The sequence below is a fragment of the Hyperolius riggenbachi genome, chromosome 2 (genome assembly GCF_040937935.1).
Source record: "Hyperolius riggenbachi isolate aHypRig1 chromosome 2, aHypRig1.pri, whole genome shotgun sequence".
NCBI classification, from domain to species: domain Eukaryota; kingdom Metazoa; phylum Chordata; class Amphibia; order Anura; family Hyperoliidae; genus Hyperolius; species Hyperolius riggenbachi.
In genome coordinates, this window is record NC_090647.1 from 410,292,221 (window position 1) to 410,318,254 (window position 26,034).

The window sequence follows — 26,034 nt, forward strand, 5'->3', positions numbered from 1 at the left end:
TAAGAGAACACAGGCAGTGTCAGGGTTAACTAATTTGCTAGCTGCACTATAATTTTTTTAGAAAAGGCTCCTATCAAATTGTGGGATTGTCCCAACCACTTTCAGAATCCTGGTCCAGGTGTAAAGCCCTATTCAGAATGTTGCTACGTAGTGCTCAAAGGACTGCCTTTTACCCACAATTCCATGGGAATCTTATGGCCTTGTGTTAAAGTACCACTGTAAAATGGAAATATCGACACGTTACCGAATGGTTACCGAATTGTTATCGAATTCACACCGAATGAGGAAAAACCTTGATGAATACAACTAGAAATCGCTAAACTTCGAATTCGGTAATTTAACAAACTGGAAAAAGTTATCTCAAAGAGAATGATGAATCGAGGCCCAAGTCCTGAAGAAAGGCTTTCATGGAGCATGGCAGTGGAGTAAATGGCAAAGTTCAGCATGTGCATTCCCTGGCTCCTCTCCCTGCCCCTTTCCCTCTTACCACTTTCTACAGGAAGGAAATATACAGGGCAGCCTATCCTAGTTGGCCGTGTGTGTGTGTGTGTGTGTCTTCTCCAGCTTTATTGTAGCCTGTGTCACTGGTATTTGCTGTCATATAAGTAATGTTTTTCATATGGCAGTGAATACCGGCAACACAGGCTTCAATCTGCTGCAATCTGTACATACACAGCGGAATGAAGAAAGTACAGGAATCCTGGAAGAGGCTGCCCTGTATATTACCTCACTGGAGAAAGAGGAGAGAGGACCCTGGAGCAAGGGGCAGGGGAGGAGCCGGGGAATGCAGATGCTGCGCTGAACCTTGCAGTTTTCCTTTCTTTAGTACTTTGCTGGCTGGGTCTTGTTGTTGTGCATTCTAAAGCTGGCCACTAACGGTCCAATTTCTAGCAAAAAATCGTTCGAGCGATCAGAAATTCTGATTGGATTGGTTGTAAATAATCTCCATTGGTGGACACAATCGATTATGAACGAGTGAAAAAAATGTCGCCCGAATGAATTTTCGACGAACGAAAATTTGAATTTTCTTGGCGGTCGTGATAGATAGGAAGCAATGATTGGTTAGTTGATGGTGTAGTGAACGATTTTTCGTCCGATCAGAATTTCTGATCGCTCGAACGATTTTTCGCTAGAAATTGGACCGTTAGTGGCCAGCTTAAGTAGCCAAAGTCCAAAAAGGCCAGTTAAGCGCAAGTTGTTCCCGCATGTGTTAACCACTTCACGTATTGGTTGGCCAGATCCTGAAGTGGCTAGACTTTGGGTTCTGGCCATAACCTATACATCAAGACTCTCCAACAGCTAGCAACTGAATCGAATATGTAAACCGCTATAACATATAATCTCCTTTAGTATAAAAATAAATAAATAAATAAATAAAAAATTGCTGTAGAACTCATTTGCACAAAACACCAGCTAATTTATATCCTGGAACATTTGAATAATTTACTAGAGATAAAGGCCATTAACCTCTTGCCGACCGCGTCACGCCGATGGGCGTGGATGCGCCGGCAGCCCCAGGACTGCCGAGGGCCGATTGGCATAAAGCCCTGTTTTGCAGGAGATCACATCTCCGCTTGGTAGGCAGAGCTCGGAGACTGCTAGATGGCGAAACCGCAATCTTTTCACTGCGATCTAAAGCAGCGCTGTACCGGGGACAGCCGCGTGACACGGCTGTCCCCTCCAGAGGCTCGGGGGGGTGATCCGCTGTCCTAGGCTGAGGCCTATGACAGGCGATCACAGTGATTGGCTGACGAAGAAAGGGGGGCGTTAAATAAATACACATTTTGATTATTAAATAGTTACCAAAAGAAAAATAAACATGGGGGGTGGCGATCAGACCCCACCAACAAAAAGCTCGTTGGTGGGGGAGAACAGGTGTGTGTGTGTGTGTGTGTGTGTGTGTGTGTGTGTGTGTGTGTGTGGCCCTGTAGCGAGGCCTTAATGCTGCAGTGGATAATTTATTGAAAATGGCCTGGTCTGTAGGGGGATTTAACACTGCAGTCCTCAAGTGGTTATAAACACATTTGAGATTCATCCAAATAAGGCAGTTTTAATGAAAATTATATATAAACACAGAAATGTTTAGTACATCAAAGCTAAATACACTAAGATACTAGAATCAATGTTTTGCCCCGGTCACGTTTTAAAATATTTAGATTTGGGAATAAAGATATAGAATGCAAGTGACTGAATAGTTAATTACTGTAGGAAACCTCTATTTATCCAGCTCTTTGGGAGACATAAATTGCTATTTCTTACCCCATGATGGCTGGGGAAGAACCATCAGGCTTCGTGTCATCTAGTGCGATTTCAATAGGACTATTGTCATCGTCGATAAACATAGCTCCACAGTAATCTAAAAAAAAAAAGTCATGCCAAGAATTTAGAAAGTGATCACTATTACATGGTGAACAGCTAGCACACACTACAGCAAACTCGCTCACTGTATTTCATCAAGGGGCATTATGATAAAAATGATGCTGCTCTAGTATCTCTCTAGCTGTGTAAAAGGGACAGCAGAAGTTTCTCCATAGAGCTTGTGTTAAATGCCTTCTACAGTAACACCATTTTTTTTTCCATCTCACAGTTGATATCCTGTTGGAAAATCAGCTATTGCCGAAAGGAAACGCTCATGCTGCAATGGTTTTCTACCTCTGGCAGGCTAAATCTCTGAAATTTCAGATTCTGACTTCAAGAGGTAGACAGCTAAACTGCACAACTCTCATAACCTCAGATCAAAAGGATCAAATTACTTAACTAACACTCCTCCCTCTTGCAGTGCATCCCCCTACCCTTCAGAAGGCCTTGCCACACCCAATCAAGACAGTTCCAACCCTGGAGGCGTTTAAAGAGAAACTCCAACCAAGAATTGAACTTTATCCCAATCAGTAGCTGATACCCCCTTTTACATGAGAAATAGAATGATTTTCACAAACAGACCATCAGGGGGCGCTGTGTGACTGATTTTGTGCTGAAACCACTCCCACTAGAGGCTCTGAATACCGCGGTACTCCTGGCAACTGTAACAATGTTCACACACAGGAAATGGCTGTTTACAACTGTCTAACAGCCAGAACAGCTAGAAACAGATACATAACATGCCCACAGTAACAATGTCACCATGTAATAAATGTCAGAATGTGAATCTGGGAGAGGAAAGATTTTACAATGGGCAAACACTGACTAAATCATTTATACATAATTATGGTAAAAATGAAGCACTTTTTTTATTACATTATTTTCACTGGAGTTCCTCTTTAAATCAAAACTGAAAAGCCACCTGGCATTTATAATCACTTAACTTACCGCTGTAACATAGTCAAACCCATAACTATGTACTGATATGAGACGGGTATACTCGCTCTGAGTGCTATGGAATAAAAGTGATTTACAATTTTATTTTGTTTGTTTTTTTGTTTGTTTTTTGCTAGAGAAAACAGAATAGCATAATTTTCAACATGGTGATCCTCTGCAGCCTTATATTATGGATATTATTCAGAAATACATATAAACATTAAGTCATCTACAGTTGGTGAAGGAAAATTGAGGAAAAATCCTCTTATCTAGGTTATATGGAATTCTGAAAATGTCTATCCTTTGAGCAGTTAAGCTACGGAACCTAGTTTCTGAAATGTCTAAAATGATCTTAGTCACTTTACACAATTTTAACCCCTTAGCAGCCAAATTAAGTAAACTTTATTTGGCTGCAGTGCCAAATGTTTCCTGCCGCTGGGGAAGTGTGCTTTCCCCATCCTGGCAGGCTCAGCAGGTATGTAGGGTAGGGGTGGCGGCAGGGAGAGCTGATACATACCTGTCCGATCAGCTTCCTATTCCTCCACTGTGGCGGCGATGTACTCCCAGAAGGTCTCCTCGGTTCCGATCACATGTTAGGATCTGAACGGATCTAGGAGACCGTGTCAGCGCTACAGTGCCACCCGGTGGTGGGTGATGAAAGAATCTCTTCCATCACCCTTTTCCACCAACAGGTGGTGCTGTAGACCGCTTGATCCCAATGACGTCATATCATGCGATTGGAGGTGATCTGGGCACAGACTACAGAGCCGCTGGTGGACGAAGAGAATAGGCTGCCCGGAGCAGGTAAATACAGTGGCTTGCAAAAGTATTCGGCCCCCTTGAAGTTTTCCACATTTTGTCATATTACTGCCACAAACCTGAATCAATTTTATTGGAATTCCACATGAAAGACCAATACAAAGTGGTGTACACATGAGAAGTGAAACGAAAATTATACATGGTTCCAAACATTTTTACAAATAAATAACTGCAAAGTGGGGTGTTGCATAATTATTCAGCCCCCTTTGGTCTGAGTGCAGTCAGTTGAGCATAGACATTGCCTGATGAGTGCTAATGACTAAATAGAGTGCACCTGTGTGTAATCTAATGTCAGTACAAATACAGCTGCTCTGTGACGACCTCAGAGGTTGTCTAAGAGATTATTGGGAGCAACAACACCATGAAGTCTAAGGAACACACCAGACAGGTCAGGGATAAAGTTATTGAGAAATTTAAAGCAGGCTTAGGCTACAAAAAGATTTCCAAAGCCTTGAACACCCACAGAGCACTGTTCAAACGATCTTTCAGAAATGGAAGGACTAAGGCACAACTGTAACCCTACCAAGACAAAGCCGTCCACCTAAACTCACAGGCCAAACAAGGAGAGCGCTGATCAGAAATGCAGTCAAGAGGCCCATGGTGACTCTGGATGAACTGCAGAGATCTACAGCTCAGGTGGGAGACTTAGGACAACTATTAGTCGTGCACTGCACAAAATTGGCCTTTATGGAAGAGTGGCAAGAAGAAAGCCATTGTTAACAGAAAAGCATAAGAACTCCCGTTTGCAGTTTGCCACAAGCCATGTGGGGGACACAGCAAACATGTGGAAGAAGGTGCTCTGGTCAGATGAGACCAAAACAGAACTTTTTGGCCAAAATGCAAAACGCTATGTGTAGTGGAAAACTGACACTGCACATCACTCTGAACACACCATCCCCCCTGTCAAATGACAGCATCATGCTCCGGGGGTCCTTCTCTTCAGCAGGGACAGGGAAGCTGGTCAGAGTTGATGGGAAGATGGATGGAGCCAAATACAGGGCAATCTTGGAAGAAAACCTCTTGGAGTCTGCAAAAGACTTGAGACTGGGGCGGAGGTTTACCTTCCAGCAGGACAACAACCCTAAACATAAAGCCAGGGCAACAATGGAATGGTTTAAAACAAAACATATCCATGTGTTAGAATGGCCCAGTCAAAGGCCAGATCTAAATCCTATCGAAAATCTGTGGCAAGATCTGAAAACTGCTGTTCACAAATGCTGTTCATCTAATCTGACTGAGCTGGAGCTGTTTTGCGAAGAAGAATGAGCAAGGATTTCAGTCTCTAGCTGTGCAAAGCTGACATACCCTAAAAGATGGGCAGCTGTAATTGCAGCAAAAGGTGGTTCTACAAAGTATTGACTCAGGGGGACTGAATAATTATGCACACCCCACTTTGCAGTTATTTATTTGTAAGAAAATGTTTGGAATCTTGTATGATTTTCGTTCCACTTCTCACATGTACACCACTTTGTATTGGTCTTTCACGTGGAATTCCAATAACATTGATTCATGTTTGTGGCAGTAATGTGACAAAATGTGGAAAACTTCAAGGGGGCGAATACTTTTGCAAGCCACTGTAGCTTCTTACTCACACACACTCGTTTGTCTGCACACACTTTCATGTGTAAACAGCAGGGTGATTTAATTTTTAACTAATTAACCCTTCACTATCCCTTCTACTAGCATTAGCTTCAGTATATATCTTTTGATGGTGGTCCTTTAAATGAAAAATATTGTTCCAGAGGTATTTTGACAGTATCTCCTAGGAGAAAACATGCATTCCTACTAACTTTAATAAAATAAAAAATAACACTACAAATGTTATCATTAACAAGTGATTCAACTGTTTACCCAATTTCCTCCAAAAAGGTTCCTTGTAGTACATCATGCATTTTATAACAGATCCCATTGGAAGTCTGTGTATTAACTGATTCCTAACTGGAGGCAGCTCTGGATTGAAATGGATCTTGGTTGTCAGACATGGTGGTATAGCACTAACAATGTACTTGGCCTGTAAAAAGCAAAATAATTAGTTAAATTAACATGTTAAGATAAAATATATTGTACTGTACATACTTATGCACAGGCCAGAAAAATCAATAGATAAAATAAATAGCTACAAAGTATAAACTTTTTATTGTGCACAAAATATTTATAATCCATAAAATTCTCCCACCAAAGCATTAATTGCACCCTCATGGATCTTGCTTTATATACACTAACACACCAGGCCGGTCACAAGTGCAAATCTCTTCTCTATTGGTGCCAAGTGTATAAAAAGGGTGCAGCATAAGTTATAAAACCACTATATCGTTTGTAAAAGGGCACTGCGTAAATATAAAACTTGTAAGGGCTAGCAGAAGTACCGCCGCCACGGTAAGCAACATGGCAGCGGTCTCTGCATCTCAGCCGGCGGTTTCCACCGCACAGTCATTTCCCAGCACAGCGCCTGTGTCGCAGGGCAGCAGGGACACCACGGCCAGCGACATGGCGGCGGTTCCCGCAACCCAGCCGGCAGCCTTTAACACACATTCACATTCTGACATTGTGCATAGACTCTCTGACACACAGAGGCTGAGGGTCGCGTGCGCGCAAGGCGACAGGACCTTTATGCAAGTAGAAGGCGCCAGCCGCCCTTCTGATTGGTTGAGTGAATGGGGTGGAGCTAAGGAGTACTCCAAGTATATATAGACCCTGCCTGTCAGTTGATCCTTGTCTGCTGTTGCGAATACTATATGTGTTAGCTCTCAGACCTGAGTCAGATCCCACAGTGTGCTAGAACCAGCAGTAGCTGGGGATCCACACTTAGGCCTAGTGCACACCAGAGCGGTTCGGCTGCGGTTTGCGATCCGCTTGTGGGTGCGGATCCGCTAGGGTAATGTATTTCAATGGGCTGGTGCACACCAGAGCGGGAGGCGTTTTGCAGAAACGCATACTCCCGGGCTGCTGCAGATTTTGGATTGCGGATGCGTTTCTGCCTCAATGTTAAGTATAGGAAAAACGCAAACTGCTCTGAAAAACGGCACTTCAGAGCGGTTTTGCAGGCGTTTTTGTTACAGAAGCTGTTCAGTAACAGCTTTACTGTAACAATACATGAAATCTACTACACCAAAAACGCTTCCCAAAACAGCAAAATGCTAGCTGAAACGCTGCAGAAAAAGAAGAAAAAGCGTTTCAAAATCTGCTAGCATTTTGCGGATCTGCTAGCGTTTTTTGGTGTGCACCAGGCCTTAGTCAGATTCCTTGATAGCTTAAAGTACTATTGAACTGTATAATTTGTTATGACCTCTTGCTTGCCTGACTACTCTCCTGTCCTCTGATTCTGTACCGTTGCCTATCTGATCTAGTTGCCGAACGCTGCCTGTGACACTACTCTGATCTTGCCTCTTGCTCCTGTACTGCCTCTGTCCGTGTGTTACCGAATCTGCCTGACTGACTACTCTACCCTCAGCACTGGGTCTTGCCCAGGCTGAGGGTTCTTGTTATTCCCGCTCCTCGGGAATATACTTCTGCAGTAAGGTCTGAATCACCTCTCACACTCAGGTGATTCAATCTCCTTGCAGGCCGTGATCTCCTAGCATTTGAGATCCTCAGCTGCAGCAGTATCTGTATCATTCTTGTGAATTACATTCATTCAGTCAGAGTCTCCTGCTCCTCAGGGGATCCTGATCTTTTGCCTGTGCTTTGTATTACTGTTGCACCAAACACCCTACACATATCAAGTACCTTGGTGACGCTATATCAGCATTATTGGTGATTCTGTAGATCACCATATAATCAGATATAGCATCTGTATTAGTGGTGGTACTGCAGATCACCAGTAATCAGAGAAGCTGGTGCTGACACCAATCGTTACAAAACTACAGTGGGATGCGAAAGTTTGGGCAACCTTTTTAATCTTCATGATTTTCATGTATAAATCGTCGGTGGTTACGATAAAAAAATGTCAGTTAAATATATCATATAGGAGACACACACAGTGGTAATTGAGAAGTGAAATGAAGTTTATTAAATTTACAGAAAGTGTGCAATAATTGTTTAAACAAAATTAGGCAGGTGCATAAATTTAGGCACCACAAAAAAAGAAATGAAATCAATATTTAGTAGAGCCTTCTTTTGCAGAAATTACAGCCTCTAAGCGCTTCCTGTAGGTTCCAATGAGAGTCTGGATTCTGGTTGAATGTATTTTGGACCATTCCTTTTTGCAAAACATCTCTAGTTCATTCAGGTTTAATGGCTTCTGAGCATGGACAGCTCAGCTTTAACTCACACCACAGATTTTCAGTCTGGGGACTGAGATGGCCATTCCACAACATTGTGCTTGTTTCTCTGCATGAATGCCTTAGTGGATTTTTAGCAGTGTTTAGGGTCGTTGTCTTGTTGAAAGATCCAGCCCTGGTGCAGCTTCAGCTTTGTCACTGATTCTTGGACATTGGTCTCCAGAATCTGCTGACACAGTGGAATCCATGCGTCTCTCAACTTTGACAAGACCCCCAGTCTTTGCACTGGCCACACAGCCCCACAGCATGACGGAACCACCACCATATTTTACTGTAGGTAGCAGGTGTTTTCTTGCTTTTTTTTTTTTTTTTTTCCCTCCATGCGTAACACCCTTTGTTATGCCCAAATAACTCAATTTTAGTTTTTAGTTTCATCAGTCCACAGCACCTTATTCCAAAATGAAGCTGGCTGGTCCAAATGTTTCTTATGATACCTCTGTTTGTGCTGTAGGCGAAGAAAAGGCTTCCTCTCGCATATAGCATCTCCTTGTGTAAAGTGTGCCGAATGGTTGAACGATGCACAGAGACTCCATCTGCAGCAAGATGATGTTGTAGGTCTTTGGCACTGGTTTGTGAGTTGACTCTGACTATTCTCACCATTCATCGCTTCTGTTTATCCGAGATTTTTCTTGGTCTGACACTTCCAGTCTTAACTTGAACTAAACCGTTTTTCTTCCATTTCCTCAATATGTTCCTAACTGTGGAAACATGATGTTGAACAATCTTTGTCTTCAGGTCATTTGAGAGTTGTTTTGAGACCCCCATGTTGCTACTCTTCAGAGAAAATTAAAAGAGGAAGGAAGTTTACAACTGACCCCCTTAAATACTCTTTCTCATATTTGGATTCACCTGTGTATGCGGCAGGGCTGTGGAGTTGGAGTCAGAGCAATTTTGAGTGCCTGGAGTCGGGGAAAAATGCTCCGACTCCTAATGAATTTAAACTGTAATTAAAATAGAAAATATGATAAAATGTTCTATTTCTCAGATAATAGTCATCATAAATAATTTATATATACAGTAATAGCTCTGCTTAGTCCACAAAAATGAAATAAACCAATCAAAATTAGTTACTCGTGCTGCTTCAATAAAGCAGTCCCCATATTTTTAAAGTCAGATATACATATCTGATTGTGACTGTACAGTATATATGATGTGTACACAGGAATCTCATATATATATATATATATTATACTACATAACATCTATACTGTAAGAATAAAGCCTGATGTGTAGCTGTGTCACTAATAGAGATGGTCTTTGAGATGGAAATAATTCTGCGTTGATGCTCATTTACTGTATGCAAATGTATGCACTCTTTGCTCATGAAATCAAATAATTTTATATGTTAAAATTTGGTGACTACGAATTAAAGGGTACCTGAGACGGATGAAAAGAAAAGTTTTTTTATACATACCTGGGGCTTCCTCCAGCCCCCTTCAGGCCAATCCGTCCCTCGCTGTCCTCCTCCGCCACCTCGATCTTCTGCTATGAATCCTGTTAATTCAGCCAATCAGCGCAGTCAGGTTTACTTTGTTACACTGTAGTACTATACTCTACATATGCACTCCCCACAGAGCTGCAGGGAATCCACTGAGAATGTTGTGCACATTGAACACAGAGGTGTTGTCTATCACCCATAAACCTGGTTCAGATTGTGCATAAAGAATGTGTTATAGAGGAAGAATCCCCTCATTCTCCTGCAGAGTACCTGCACATCACTTACATGTACCAGTCACATTGCCCTGGGCCTTATAGATGTTCTTTGTTCCGGTCTGTACCTTTTTCAAGTACTCTTACCAAGGACTAGTTTTAATCTATGACTAAAGGGAATAAATATGGCAGTCTACATAGCCTTCTTACTTCAGTTGTCTTTTAAAATTCCTAAGCGTTGGCGGTTAAAGCGGAATATAACCCTGCATTTCAACCTTGCTCTAAAACATTATTTACAGCATATTATATGCAAAAAGCATTTTTTTTTTACTAGACCAGCATTGGAAGGGTTAAACACAGAGGTTTAAAGTTCCATGGAGAGATATGCAGAAGTTCAGATTGTTACATTCTATTTAGTTAAATGTATCTATTGAGAAATGTTACACACTCTTTGGCTGTCCTCCAGCTCCTTCTCAGTCAGAGAGAGATGAGTCACATTCAACACTTAGATACATTTATGTAAACAAAATGTATCTATGTCAGCTTCGGATGCGTCTGCAGAAATCTCCAGGAACTTTGTAACCCTTCCAATGCTGGTCTAGTAAAAAAAAAATGCTGGTTGCATATAATATACTGTAAATAATGTTTTAGAGCAAAGTTGAAATGCAGGGTTATATTCCGCTTTAAGAGACGAATTTCATGTTACATACTTTTAATCAACAAGATTGTAATATGCAAATTAGAGGAGTCGGAGTTGGTGGAATCCTAAACTGAGAAGTCTGAGTCGGTCGGTGGATTTTTGTACCGACTCCACAGCCCTGGTATGTAGGTCAGGGGTCACTGAGCTTACCAAGCCAATTTTAGTTCCAATAATTAGTTCTAAAGGTTTTGGAATCAATAAAATGACAGTGCCCACCTGCCTAATTTTGTTTAAACAATTATTGCGCACTTTAGGCTTGATTCACTAAACCGTAATAACTCAGATCACGGCTGCGCTAACGTTTTTGCATGCAAAAATTTGCGATTGCACGCGAAAATACTACCGCGGCCGTGATATGAGTTATCACATGTTAGTGAATCCAATATCACATCTCTGTTAATCCAATAAACTTCATTTCACTTCTCAAATATCACTGTGTGTCTCCTATATGATATATGTAACTGACATTATTATTTATCGTAATAACCCACAATTTATACAGGAAAAATCATGATTAACAAGGTTGCCCAAACTTTCGCATCCCACTGTGTATGTATGTATGTATGTATGTATATACTGATTGACAATCTATTTCACATGCTGTTGTGCAAATGTAATAGACAGGTGGAAATTATAGGCAATTAGCAAGACATCCCCAATAAAAGAGTGGTTCTGCAGGTGGTGACCATACACCATGTCCTATGCTTTCTGGCTGATGTTTCAGTCATTTTTGAATGTTGGGGATGCTTTCACTCTAGTGGTAGAGGTAGTATGAGTCGGAGTCTACAACCCACATAAGTAGCTCAGATAGTGCAGCTAATCCAGGATGGCACATCAATATGAGCTGTGGCAAGGTTTACTGTGTCTGCCAGAGTAGTGTCCAGAGCATGGTGGCACTATCAGGAGATGTAGAGGAGGCCATAGGGCAACAACCGGCAGCAGGATCACTACCTCTACCACTGTGCAAGGAGGAACAAGAGGAGCACTGCCAGAGCCCTACAAAATAACCTTCAGCAGGCCACAAGTGTGCATGCTCAAACACTAAGAAATAGACTCCATGAGGGTGGTATGAGGGCCCAACATTCACAGGTGGCGGTTGTGCTTACAGCCCAACACCGTGCATGATGTTTGGCATTTGCCAGCGAACACCAAGATTGGCAAATTCACCACTGGTGCCATGTGCTCTTCACAGATGAAAGCAGGTTCACACTGAGCACATATGAAAGAGTCTCCAGCATGACTGGTTTGGCAGTGAGTCAGTAATGGTGTGGGGTGGCATTTCTTCAGGGGGCTGCACAGCCCTCCATGTGTTTACCAGAGTTAGCCTGACTGCCATTGGGTATCAAGATGAGATCTTCACACCCCTTGTGAGACCATATGCTGGTGTTGTTGGCCCTGGTTCCTCCTAATGCAAGACAATGCTAGTCCTCATGTGGATGGAGTGTGTTAGCAGTTCCTGCAAGATGATGGCAATGATGCTATGGACTGTCATGCCTGTTCCCTACTCCTGAATCCAATTGAGCACATCATGTCTCACGCCATCCACCAACAGTTGCACCCAAGACTGTACATGAGTTGGTGGATGCTTTAGTCCAGGTCTGAGAGGAGATCCCCCAGGAGACCATCCACAACCTCATCAGGAGCATGCCCAGGCATTGTAGGGAAGTCATACAGGCACGTGGAGGCCACACATTACTGTGCCTCATTTTGTCTTGTTTTAAAAACATTACATCAAAGCTGAATCAGCCTGTAGTGGGGTTTTTTCTACTTTAATTTTGAGTGTGACTCCAAATCCAGATGGGTTGATAAATTTGATTTCCATTGATAATCTTTGTTTTTTATTCTCAGCACATTCAACTATGTAAAGAATGAAGTATCTAATAAGACTTTTTAATTCATTTATTCACTTTCATTTTTTTTTTGTATATAATGTATATATTACGCTATACAGTATATACCTGTTTGCCCACCTCCTGATGCGGATCCTCCTTTTTTTGATGTTCACCTCTGATACTACACATACAACACATTTTAAACTTCATTTTTATTTTTAAAACTTAAAAATGTATACAGGTGCTAGATACGATATGTTCTCTCTCAAAGAGAACAGATCATCACTAGCAAGTAGGTTGGCTCCTTAATGTGACCATGTGACCTGCAGAGCGTTGATCGGCTGCTCTTACTTAGTTAATTGGAAGTTCCATTACAATTCAGTACCTGATAAAGGAAGGCCAGGCAGAGGCAAGAGAGGCACCAGCCTCAGGGTGCAGTGTAGGAGGGGTGCACAACTCGCTCAGCTATCATTCCTTTATTGTGTTTGAAGCAGTGAGAAATAAAAAAAAAAGGGGGTACATGGCAGTGACTGCAAGCAAGACAAATAGATATTAAGGTGTTGGGAGGCCTGGAGCACCTCTCAGTCTAATAGCAATCAGTGTGTGATGGCTAGGGTGGGAGGGATGGGGGGGGGGGGGCGCACTTTGGTGTCTCAGCCTTGAGTGCTGGAGGACCTTGTCCCGACTCTGAAGGCGTGCAATGCCAAAATACATAGTAATGTCACTGGCACATAGAGGTATGCTGCTGGAGTCTCGGTTGATTAACATATGGGACCATCAGTGCTGCTGACCACAGTGCTCCAAGAGGTGGCGAACTCAAATGAAGGGCAATTGCTTTGCTAAGTGATTTTTTTTTTCTTTTTTCGCTTGCTTCTATTAAAATGGAACTGTAAACTGGTATTGTACAATAATTTGTAGATTTCAATATGTCCCTTTAATCCTCCCATACCTCACAGCTGTGTAGTTTTGTAATTACAGGCTCTCCTGGTCCCGAAATCCGCTCGTTAAAATCATCGAATTACAAGTTGATGATGCACTGACAGGACGAGCCTGTGCTCTTCTGTCTCTGTGACCTATGCAAATAGCAGCTGGTCGCATTCTCCTCCCTTTCTCCGCCCCTCCGCCTCCCCTCCGTGCTCATTCCTTCAGCTCATCATGAGCGCTGCTTTTGTTCACCAGAACGAGCCTGGACACGAGCAGGAGAAGGGCTCTTTGATCATGGCCGCGCAGGTGTGACAGCGTGAGCCGGGACACACGCAGGGAATGACAGCAAGGCAGCCACAAGGCAGCAAGGCAGGCAAAAGCAGCAAGTAAACGCATACCATTGACGCGCAATGCCCCAGAAGTATTGAGGTATCGCGGCCATCTTTAGTGGAACACGGAAGCAGAAAAAAATGAAAAATCCAGTGATTGCAGGGAATTGGCGAAAATTAAATGACTGTGATCAACGAGAAACGGAGAAGCTGCTGGTACATTTTTTTTTTTATATACATATATATTTTTTTTTTTTAATTTAATTTGAAAACAGTTTTTTTTTCCTCTGCAGCAGGAATATACAGCAAATGGCTAATACAATTGGGGGTAATGTAGAAGGGTTTGTTTACTATTGCTGCATGTTAATCTGGAAAGGCGATATTATCGTTATTTAAATTTTGGTAATATAGTCATACCCTCCATTCTTAACATTAACCTCCCCCTCCATGCTTAACACTAACCTCTCCCCTCTCCACTTCTAACACTAACCTCCCTCCACGCTACCTTATAGCCTGGCACTAGCCTATTCCAGTCCCTCACACTTAAAGTGAACCTTAACTGAGATTAAAAAAAAAAAGTTTTACTTACCTGGGTCTTCCCCAATCCCCTTGCAGCCGTCCTGTACCCTCACCAGCCCTAGACTACCCTCCGGTGCCCCGACGCAGGTTAGTTTTGTTTTCGGCCGACAGAGAGCCGTTTTTGTTCGCATTCCCGTCAAGCGCATCCTGCAAAGTTACAGAAAACTCGTACTGCCCCTGCGTAGGACGCACTTGACGTTGGGAATGTGATCAAGGATGCCAGGGGCCGACTCTGTCGGACGAAAACGGAACGAACCCGCCGCCAGGCACCGGAGGATAGTCTAGGACCAGCAAGGGCACAGGGAGGCTGCAGGGGGCATCGAAGCCCACGGTAAATTAAACTTTTTTTTTTTTTTAATCTTGGTTAAGGTTCATTTTAACTACCATCCCTGCCATTATATCAATTCCGCAATACTGTATAAGAAATACATTGGTAGTTTGAACATAAACGTGATGTTTGGTAAAGTTATAGAGTTGGTGTACGTAAGCTGCTTTTTAAGTATTTACTAATTTGATTATGTCCAAGGGATCCAATGATTCTGATCACCCAAAAACAATCACAATATCTATCTATCTATCTATCTATCTATCTATATATATATTTATTTATATTATATTTATTATTATTATTTAATGATTAATATTTACTTACATGGTAGGTTTCATGGTTTAAAGTTTCCACAATCACGTTTTCACCAGATTGATCAAGCCTAACCACAGGTCTTTGTAACTTTACTCGACCTTGAAGAAGTTCCATTAGCTTCTCACTTATCTGTCCAGCTCCTCCAACAAACTTCCTTTCCTTGAACAAAACAAATTATATCTTTTAGTCAGCCCTGTTCATGCTTTCAGGCTAAGAACACACTTAGCAGAAACGCTAGCGTTGCTGAAAATGCAGCGTTTTTGCCGCTAATGGAAGTTAATGGGCCGCATATAAAAAACGTATATGTGTTTTCAAACATACGTTTTTAAAAACGCTGGTTTTCTTGGTTATTTTCAAAAAAAACATTAAAAAAATGTACATAATAAAAGTTCATAGTAAGCAATGTATTGCGCTTTTGTATACATTTTTTATGCATTTTTTTTAATATGCTTTTTTTAAATGAAAAAAAAAATTGTGATGTATTTCCGTTTCCTGTTGTCTTCCTAGTGATTTGCGTAAAATGCAATACGAAAAAGCATATGCATTTTGTGTATGTGAACCGCAAATGCACTAAACACACACGACCTAAAACTCAACCCTTCACGCACAGCCATGTGTGCACCCAGCCTCACTCTGATGTTCATGAAAAATAATTGAACTCAAGTTTATGAACAAGCTTTCTGAAATTAATTCAATGCTCAGCCATGCTAGAATTTCATTTAGTTTTCTCTGCTGAAATCTTGCAAAATAAAAAAACAAAATTATATCTCTCTCTATCTCTTATTGTTATTATTATACTGTATATAATATATATAATATGCTGCATTGAGTCTGTAGTTTTAGGTAATGCTAAACTGAAAAATAAAACTTACAGTTATTTTATGAGGAACAAAAATGCCTTATTGCCTCATAAAAGCTTACCAGGTAAGAATTCCAGTGAATAACCTACACCACAGTTCACCAAAACATTTAAATCTCTACAGTTATTAGTTCATTATTCACTTCTCATGTGTTATGCTTAAATCACTAGCTGTCAAAAAGTCCTTCACCCCTAGAAAACTGTAACCAATAAGATGGTTTCCTTGATAGAGCTTGTCTATCGAATTTGAGAGAATCATCCTCTATTACAAAGTCTGGGGATAGTGGCTAGAATCCACTGATACTTTAAAACCTTCAATAAATATCCTACAGTCTGTGCATATACTGTACACCTTCATAGATGAATCTGCTAACCACTATCTTCCTGTGTCACATGTTCTCTCACAATGCTATAAGATTGTCTACTAGTTTTTTGGCTCTACGCTGGTAAGGTCACCAAATTCAATATAGTATATTTCTATATGTGCTTACTGTTTTATAGTACTGTTTTATCACACATATTGCATTTACTAATTGGCAATAGATTATGTTCTGTAACAGCAGTACTGGTTTGTTATCGTTTAAAGAAAAAAGTTACAAACAAACCCTTCAGTGTGTGTGTGTGTATATATATATATACAGCAGGCTTTTTCAACCAGGGTTCCTTGAGGACTCTGCAGGGGTTCCTTGGCATTTTCCCTCATCGTGGGGGAGTATAATAAAGCACATTATAGTAGGTGGTACTGTAACAAGAAGCACTAAATTGAGGGCTCAGGAGATGGTATAATGAGTGGCAGTGTAATGGGGGTAGTGAAATAAACAGCTACACATAATTTTAAAGACCACGCCTCCTGCAAAATAAATGCAGGGGTTCCTCGAGATCAAAACATTGTTTGCAGGGGTTCCTTGAGATCCAAAAGCTATTTGCAGGGTTCCTCCAGGGTAGAAAGGTTGAGAAAGGCTGATATACAGTATAAGAAGACAGTAATGTACTGTAATGAACTGCATGTTAAATTGTTACATTGATTTGCATTCCAGGTCATGATTATGTTTTTGTATATTGCATACATTTGTATTACAGTAATTTAGTATGATCTATTGAGTAAGCCTTTTGTTTAGGACGTTTAAGGGTATTAGGTGAAATATGCATTACCTGGCCTCCATTTTCCACAGAAAACATGCGCTGCGTTCCACCACAAAGCTTTACGTACCACAAGAACCAAAGTAGCGAAACATGTTGTGTTTCAGAAGTGACATTCACATTCACAAAAAGCTGACCAAATCTTTTCACTTCTCTGAAAAATAACAAACATGTCTTAAAAGTGTAATCAAGTTTGTTTTTTTTGTTGTTTTTTTAGATACACTGCACTGGAAAAAACTTCATGATCTGCCAAATTTATTCTTCTAAGTGTGATGCTAACACAGTAAATTTGTCAATTATTTCAAAAGCCTTGTGACAGGCTGGATATGTCTTTTAAGGCTAAGTTCACAGTGGGCTATTGCAGTGCTGCATTGTAACGCAGAACGTCGCATTGCAATACAAAAGAAATGGAAAGTTGATAGTGCTGCCGTTGCGGTGTGTTTTGACAGTGTGGTATTTTAACTCCCTGCATGGATGGCGTTTACCACATAACGTTAGCTTTAATAGTACAGTGAAGCATACTTAACAATGACTGTATGAGATGCAATGCTCAGATAACGGCGGTACTGCATTGTATTCCTGATTTTACAGGGAACGCAACAGAATTCTCACTGTGAATCTAGCCTTAGGCCCTGTTCACAGTGAACAGTTGCATTGCAGCATAATTCTGCATGTCAACTCACTGCCCATACAATTATATGGGCCTGTGGTCACACACCATACATTTTTTTTAAAATATCTGTTTAATTCAAGAATTGCAATCAATTTCTCTGACTGATTGTAACCTTTCAAAAATCTGACCAATGTACCACACACGTTAAATTTTTCCCCAATTATGATAAAAATGATTGGAAACTCTGAGAAAATTGCTTGAGTGTATACAGTGGGATACGAAAGTTTGGGCAACCTTGTTAACCGTCATGATTTTCGTGTATAAATCGTTGGCTGTTTTGATAAAAAAAATGTCAATTAAATATATCATATAGGAGACACACAGTGATATTTGAGAAGTGAAATGAAGTTTATTGGATGTACAAAAAGTGTGCAATAATTGTTTAAATTAAATTAGGTAGGTGCATAAATTTGGGCATGGTTGTAATTTTATTGATCTCAAACCTTTAGGCCTCTTTTCCATGAACTGTTAAACTGTGTGCTCAGCAAGCAGTTGCCAGGCAGCCGTGAACAGTTACCAGGCAGCAACAAGCAGTTACCAGGCAGCAGTGAGCAGTTGTGAGAATTTGAGAGGCATTTCACTGCCTAGAAACAGTTCGTGGAAAAGAGGCCTTAAAACTAATTATTGGAACTCAAATTGGCTTGGTAAGCTCAGTGACTCCCTGACCTACATACACAGGTGAATTCAATTATGAGAGCGTATTTAAGGGGGTCAGTTGACAGTTTCCCTCCTCTTAGTTTTCTCTTAAGAGTAGCAACATGGGGGTCTCAAAACAACTCTCAAATGACCTGAAGACAAAGATTGTTCAACATCATAGTTTAGGGGAAGGATAAAGCAAGCTGTCTGAGATTTCAGCTGTCTGTTTCCACAGTTAGGAACATATTGCGGAAATGAAAGACCACAGGATCAGTTCAAGTTAAGGCTCGAAGTAGCAGACCAAGAAAAATCTCCAATAGACAGAAGCGATGAATGGTAAGAACAGTCAGTCAACCCACACACCAGCACCAAACACCTGCAACATCATCTTGCTGCAGATGGAGGCACTGTGCATCGTTCAACCGTTAAAGTGAATGGGAACCGCAATAAAAAAAATGAGATAGATACTTACCCAAGGAGAGGGAAGGCTCTGGGTCCTATAGAGCCTTCCAGCTTCTCTCCTGGTCCCCTCGATCCAGTGCTGGCTTGCCCGGTAGCAGTATTTGACTAAATTAGTCAAATACTGCTTTATCCGGCCGATGGAGGCTTCAGAAGTCTTCAGGGAGCCCGAGTGCTCCTGAAGAAGGGTGGCCCTGTAGTGCGCCTGCGCAAGCATGCTCTCTTGCACGCTCACGTGTGTGCAGTATAGAGCCGCAGGTCTTCGGGAGGAATCGGCTCCAAATACTCTTTCAGCGGGGGATTGAAACGGGGGGGGGAAGGGGAGCCAGCACAGGATAGAGAGCACCGAGAGAGGAGACAGAAGGCTCTATATGACCCAGAGTCTTCCCTCTCCTTAGGTAAATATTTGCTTCATTTTTTTTTTAAATGCGGTTCCCATTCTCTTTAAGCGCACTTCACACAAGGAGATGCTGTATGCAAGAGTGTGCTGTGGGCAGAGAAAAGGCTTCCTCTGCATCAAACAGAGCTGCTTAAGGTATGCTGAAGCACATTTCGACAAGCCAGCTTCATTTTGGAATAAGGTGCTGTGGACTGATGAAACTAAAATTGAGTTATTTGGGCATAACAAGGGGTGTTATGCATGGAGGAAAGACACAGCATTCCAAGAAAAACACCTGCTACCTACAGTAAAATGGTGGTGGTTCCATCATGCTGTGTGGCCAGTTCAGGGACTGGGAATCTTGTCAAAGTTGAGGAACGCATGGATTCCACTCAGTATCAGCAGATTCTGGAGACCAAGTACAACTTTCTGGAATGGCCATCTCAGTCCCCAGACCTGAATATAATTGAAACTCTGGTGTGAGTGAGGCCCAGTGCACACCAAAAACCTCTAGAAAACGTTTCTAAAAATGGCTCAGAAATCTAAGAATGGCTCAGAAATCTACTTCAAAAACCTCTGGTAAACATGCCTAGCGTTTTTGGAGCGTTTTTGTGTAGCAGATTACAAATATTGTTACAGTGAAGCTGTTAATTAACAGCTAATGTAACAAAAACACCTGGAAAACAGCTGTGATCTAGCGTTTTTCAGAGCAGTTTGAGCTTTTCCTATACTTTACATTGAGGCAGAAATGCATCTGCAAACCGCAAAAGTGCTTCAGGACCCACATTTGCGGTTTGCTAAAAACCTCAAACCTCTAGTGTTTACCATCCCATTGAAATACATTAGCCAAGCGTTTTCATAGGCGGAAGTGGTTTGCGGAACACTTCAAAAACCGCTCGGTGTGCACCAGGCCTTAGAGGGCTGTCCATGCTCAGAAGCCATCAAACCTGAATGAACTAGAGATGTTTTGTAGAGAGGAATGGTCCAAAAAACCTTCAACCAGAATCCAGACTCTTATTGGAACCTACAGGAAGCGTTTAGAGGCTGTAATTTCTGCAAAAGGAAGATCTACTAAATATTGATTTCATTTCTTTTTTTGTGGTGCCAAAATGTATGCACCTGCCTAATTTTGTTTAAGCAATTATTGCACACTTTCTGTAAAGCCAATAAACGTCATTTCACTTCTCAAATATCACGGTGTGTGTCTCCTATTTGATATATTTAACTTTTTATCGTAAAAACCAAAGATTTATACAGGAAAATCATGACTATTAATAGGTTGCCCAAACTTTCGCATCCCACTGTATATTGATAAAATGCATCATTAAATTTTCATAAAAATTGATCCGAAAAATGCAGCACTCCCAATAAACTTTTATCAAATAAAAGCGGGAAATCTGATCGGATTTCTTGCTCGAATGAAAAAAAAAAGCTTTTGATTTTTCAGGAAATCCAATCTTATTTATCGAATTGCTGTAAAATTGGATCGTTTTATTGTATCGTCTGGCCACCTTAACGGATCCGCGATATTTTAACTCTCTGCATGCAGGCTTTGTATTAAATTCTATGTCCAGTCTCCATTGCAGTGAGTGAGCCTGAGGTTGGATTCACAGTGGTCAGTTGCATAACGCATGCGTTAAAATAAGTGAGAACTGCAATGGAGTCTGGACATAGACTTTAAAGGGACTCTGAGCAGTCCCCTAAAATCAGAAATTTCACTTACCTTGGGCCTCCTCCGGTCCACTGTAGGCCGCGAGGTCCCCTGGCGTCATCCTGGCTCCTGCCCGTATCCCGGCGGCTCCCGTTACCGGCAACACCCAGGCCAGGTGTCGGGCCGGCTCTTCCTGGTCTTTGACAGCACTCGTCATCACGCCGGCTGCTATGCGTCATCACCGTTTAACCGCGCATGTGCAGGACTGTCATGCCGGCCGGCGTGATGACGAGCGGCGTTAAAGACCAGGAAGACCCGGCCCAGCAGTCGCCGGTAACTGGAGCCGCCGGAGGGATATGAGCAGGAGTCAGAATGACGCCGGGGGACCTCGCGGCCTACGGTGAGCCGGAGGAGGCCCAAGGTAAGTGATATTTTTGATTTTAGGGGACTGCTCAGTCCCTTTAATGCAGAGCCTGCATGCAGCGAGTTATCATAACGTGATCCGTTACAACGCAGCACTGTGAACAGGCCTGTAGTATGGAGGTGGTCCGCACACTCTAGGGTTGTAAAAAGTCCAAGAAAACTTTATTTTCAAATTAATGGCAAAGAATTAAGTCAGCTTTATGCTGTGACTATAATTGGCCAATAAAGTTTACTTGGACTTTTTACAACCCTAGTTGTAAAGTGTGCGGACCTTATCCATACTACAGTCCTTCCAGCGCTTTGATTTCAGCATCTTCAGTCAGGTGGGCAGGTAAAGTGGGTTTTCCTTTTGTCTTCCACTGTGAACAGGCCCATAGAAATGTATGGGCAGTGAGTTGACATGCAAAATTATTCTGCAACGCAACTGACCACTATGAACTAGGCCTTAACCAGCTCAGCTTGTCCAGTACTGCCGCGCTGGATTGCTCAGGCCCTGGTGGGCCGATTTGCATAATTTTTTTTCCAAACATGCAGCTAGCACTTTGATAGCTGCATGTTTGTTCCGATTCGCCGCTACCCGCCGCGAAAGACGGGCCCCCCCGCAGACCCCTTGCGCAGCTTGGCCAATCACCGCCAGGCTGCGCTATGGGGAGGTTCGGGACTCCCCCTGACGTCATGACGTTGATGACATCAGTCCGATCGTCGCCATGGCGACGGGGGAAGCCCATACAGGAAATCCCGTTCAGAACGGCATTTCCGGTTGGGTTTTATCGCCGGCAGCGATCGAAGGTCAGTGGGTGATATAGCGAAGGGAGGGGGGAAGCAAGTAGCAAGCGCTAGGCTAGCTACATGTTGAAAAAAAAAATTAACCAAAAAAAACTAACAGGAAGGAGCCCCGCAATTTGCCCCGGGATTTTCAGGGTGATTAAGGCATCGTTTTGCTACGTGATAGCGTTTCAGCTATCTTGTCATATGATTAAAATGGCCAACTTTTGATGTTAACATGTCTTATTTAAGCTTTTCACCAACTATTGTCATAAAATGAAGCAATTCAGTTTAAGGGAATTTTCTTCTACTGTACATGATACAAAATGTTGAGATAACAGACTGCCACTGTTACGAAACCTGCAGCACCAGGTTCTGTCTGCTGGTAGTCCTGTGCTTCAGAGATTAAAAGAAACCTGTGTGAGGACCAAAAAGGTAGACATATTGCAATTGCCTTTAAAGGGGCCCATACACCTAACGATTTTCCGCCGATATACAGCCGTTTCGATCACAGTGATCGAAACGGCTGTGAAATCGCTGCGCCCTCCGCTGACAGAACGATCGATTTCCGTCCGAAATTGATCGTTCCCGTCGATCCATCCGTGCGGAAGATTTTTCTCGGTCGCCGGCGGGTCGGGAGTGCGTCGTTAGCGGCGTTCGAATGCCCGACGCAATACAGCGGTAATACATTACCTGCTCCAGCCAGCGCGAGTCCCCTGGTCTTCTTCTCCGCTTCGGGCTCCAGAGCTACACAGAACTTCCTGTCCCGGCAGGACGTTTAAACAGTAGAGCGCCCTCTACTGTTTAAACTGCAAACAAGAGAAAGCAGAAGGTTTGCACTACAGCGGTTATAACATTGACTGCTCAGCTTCAAGGACATGCAGTGTGCACAGGAGGATTAAAGATGCGCCTCTTCTCTAGAACCTCTTCAGCGTGCTCAAGCTCGGACATCAAGCAGTAAGCAAATGAGGGAAGCAAGAAAGCTGGCACTGCTGCAAGTGTTCAATTTATTATAGCATATATGAGGATGCCTATCTGTACCCAGCACCCACCACCACCTACGCCTCCTCTCACAAAGCGTATGTGCTTGTTTTATGCATTTCGCAAAATGTTGCACGTATGCACTTTATATATGCGATAATAAATTGAACACTTGCAGCAGTGCCAGCTTTCTTGCTTCCCTCATTTGCTTACTGTTTAAACTTCCCCTGGACAGGAAGTTCAGTAGCCGGAGTGGAGCCAGAGCGGAGAAGAAGACAGCGAGGCCTCGCGCCGGCCGGAACAGGTAATGTATGCAGGGGGGGGGGGGGGGTGCGGCAGCTCCACAGATTGTGATCGGTTTTAGGCTGAAATCAATTCACAATCTGTTTGCAGTAAAGGTGGCCATAAGGTCCCTCTCTGATCAGATTCGATCAGAGAGGGATCTATCTGTTGGTCGAATCTGATGGCAAATCGACCAGTGTATGGCCACCTTAAAACAGTTAATTTGCCTGGCTATGTTTTGGTTGCAGTGTCATCCAATACACACACACACTGCAACAACCAAGCAAGTATTTTATTCACATTGATTCAAAAGACCTGACCTACTAGTGTGTCCTGTGAGTCATGGAGTCAAAAGTTATTAAAGGCAGATGCACACCACAACAGGCAGGCAAACTGTATTTTAACCACTTCACCACTGAGGGGTTTTACCCCTTGAGCACCAGAGCAATTTTCACCTTTCAGCGCTCCTTCCATTCATTCGTCTATAACTTTATCATTACTTATCACAATGAAATGAACTAGATCTTGTTTTTTTGCCACCAATTAGGCTTTCTTTAGGTGGGACATTATGCCAAGAATTATTTTATTCTAAATATGTTTTAATGGGAAAATAGGAAAAATGTGGGAAAAAATTCATTATTTTTCAGTTTTCGGCCATTATAGTTTTTAAATAATGCATGCTACTGTAATTAAAACCCATGAAATGTATTTGCCCATTTGTCCCAGTTATAAAACCGTTTAAATTATGCCCCTATCACAATGTTTGACGCCAATATTTTATTTGGAAATAAAGGTGCATTTTTTTCAGTTTTGCGTCCATCCCTAATTACAAGCCCATAGTTTATAAAGTAACAGTGTTGTACCCTCCTGACATAAAAATTTTAAAAGTTCAGTCCCTAAGGTAACTATTTATGTATTTTTTTTAATTGTAAATTTTTTAATTTTGTTTTAATTACAAAAAAAAAAAAAAATGGGGAGTGTGGGAGGTAATGAGTTAATTTCTTGTGTATAAGTAATGATTTGTATGTGAAAAATCCTTTAGGGTGTAGTTTTACTATTTGGCCACAAGATGGCAACAGTAACTTTTTGTTTAATGCGACCTCCAAGCGTCCTTCCGAACGCTTGGAGGAAGTACTAGGAGGCTGGGTACGTTTTTTTTTTTTCACAATGATCACGCTGCTTAGCGGAAAAGCAGCGGATCAGTGCGGGGCTCAGATCAACGAACGGGAATGGATTTTCCCATTCATTGATCTCCGGGCGAGCGGCGGGCGGCGTGTTTACGGGCGAGAGTGCGCGCTAGAGCGAGCGGGAGTGCGGGCAGCGGTGGGAGCGCGGAAAGTACGTATTTCTCCGTCCCTGGGGGTGAAAGGTCCCTGGGGGTGAAAGGATGGAAAAAGGGACGGAGAAATTCGTACGGGCGGGGGTAAAGTGGTTAAGAGGAAATCAGCAAAGATGCTTCCACATTATATATATATATATATATATATATATATATATATATATATATATATATATATATATGGGCAGCACGGTGGCGTAGTGGTTAGTTCTCTCGCCTTGCAGCGCTGGGTCCCTGGTTCGAATCCCAGCCAGGGCACTATCTGCAAAGAGCTTGTATGTTCTCTCCGTGTCTGCGTGGGTTTCCTCCGGGCACTCCGGTTTCCTCCCACAGTCCAAAAACATACAGATAAGTTAATTGGCTCCCCCTAAAATTGGCCCTAGACTACAGTACTTACACTACATAATACAGTGGAGGAAATAATTATTTGACCCCTCACTGATTTTGTAAGTTTGTCCAATGACAAAGAAATGAAAAGTCTCAGAACAGTATCATTTCAATGGTAGGTTTATTTTAACAGTGGCAGATAGCACATCAAAAGGAAAATCGAAAAAATAACCTTAAATAAAAGATAGCAACTGATTTGCATTTCATTGAGTGAAATAAGTTTTTGAACCCCTACCCAACCATTAAGAGTTCTGGCTCCCACAGAGTGGTTAGACGCTTCTACTTAGTCACCCTCATTAAGGACACCTGTCTTAACTAGTCACCTGTATAAAAGACACCTGTCCACAGAATCAATCAATCAAGCAGACTCCAAACTCTCCAACATGGGAAAGACCAAAGAGCTGTCCAAGGATGTCAGAGACAAAATTGTAGACCTGCACAATGCTGGAATGGGCTACAAAACCATTAGCAAGAAGCTGGGAGAGAAGGTGACAACTGTTGGTGCGATTGTTCGAAAATGGAAGGAGAACAAAATGACCATCAATCGACCTCGCTCTGGGGCTCCATGCAAGATCTCACCTCGTGGGGTGTCAATGGTTCTGAGAAAGGTGAAAAAGCATCCTAGAACTACACGGGAGGAATTAGTGAATGACCTCAAATTAGCAGGAACCACAGCCACCAAGAAAACCATTGGAAACACATTACACCGCAATGGATTAAAATCCTGCAGGGCTCGCAAGGTCCCCCTGCTCAAGAAGGCACATGTGCAGGCCCGTCTGAAGTTTGCCAATGAACACCTGAATGATTCTGTGAGTGACTGGGAGAAGGTGCTGTGGTCTGATGAGACCAAAATAGAGCTCTTTGGCATTAACTCAACTCGCTGTGTTTGGAGGAAGAAAAATGCTGCCTATGACCCCCAAAACACCGTCCCCACCGTCAAGCATGGGGGTGGAAACATTTTGCTTTGGGGGTGTTTTTCTGCTAAGGGCACAGGACAACTTAATCGCATT

General features: G+C 42.3%; 1 protein-coding gene across 2 annotated transcripts in view; it reads right to left on the reverse strand.

The window, feature by feature from the left end:
* The window catches only part of LOC137544516 (amine oxidase [flavin-containing] B-like), a 203,855-nt gene that overhangs the window by 51,204 nt on the left and 126,617 nt on the right, over positions 1-26,034 (reverse strand). For both annotated transcript variants that reach the window (XM_068265602.1, XM_068265603.1), the window contains exons 6-9: positions 17,062-17,203; positions 15,060-15,209; positions 5,965-6,124; positions 2,260-2,356 (exon numbers count right to left, since the gene is read on the reverse strand). In XM_068265602.1, the coding sequence (XP_068121703.1) occupies positions 2,260-2,356; positions 5,965-6,124; positions 15,060-15,209; positions 17,062-17,203 (549 nt within the window). The remainder of the gene's footprint in view (positions 1-2,259; positions 2,357-5,964; positions 6,125-15,059; positions 15,210-17,061; positions 17,204-26,034) is intronic.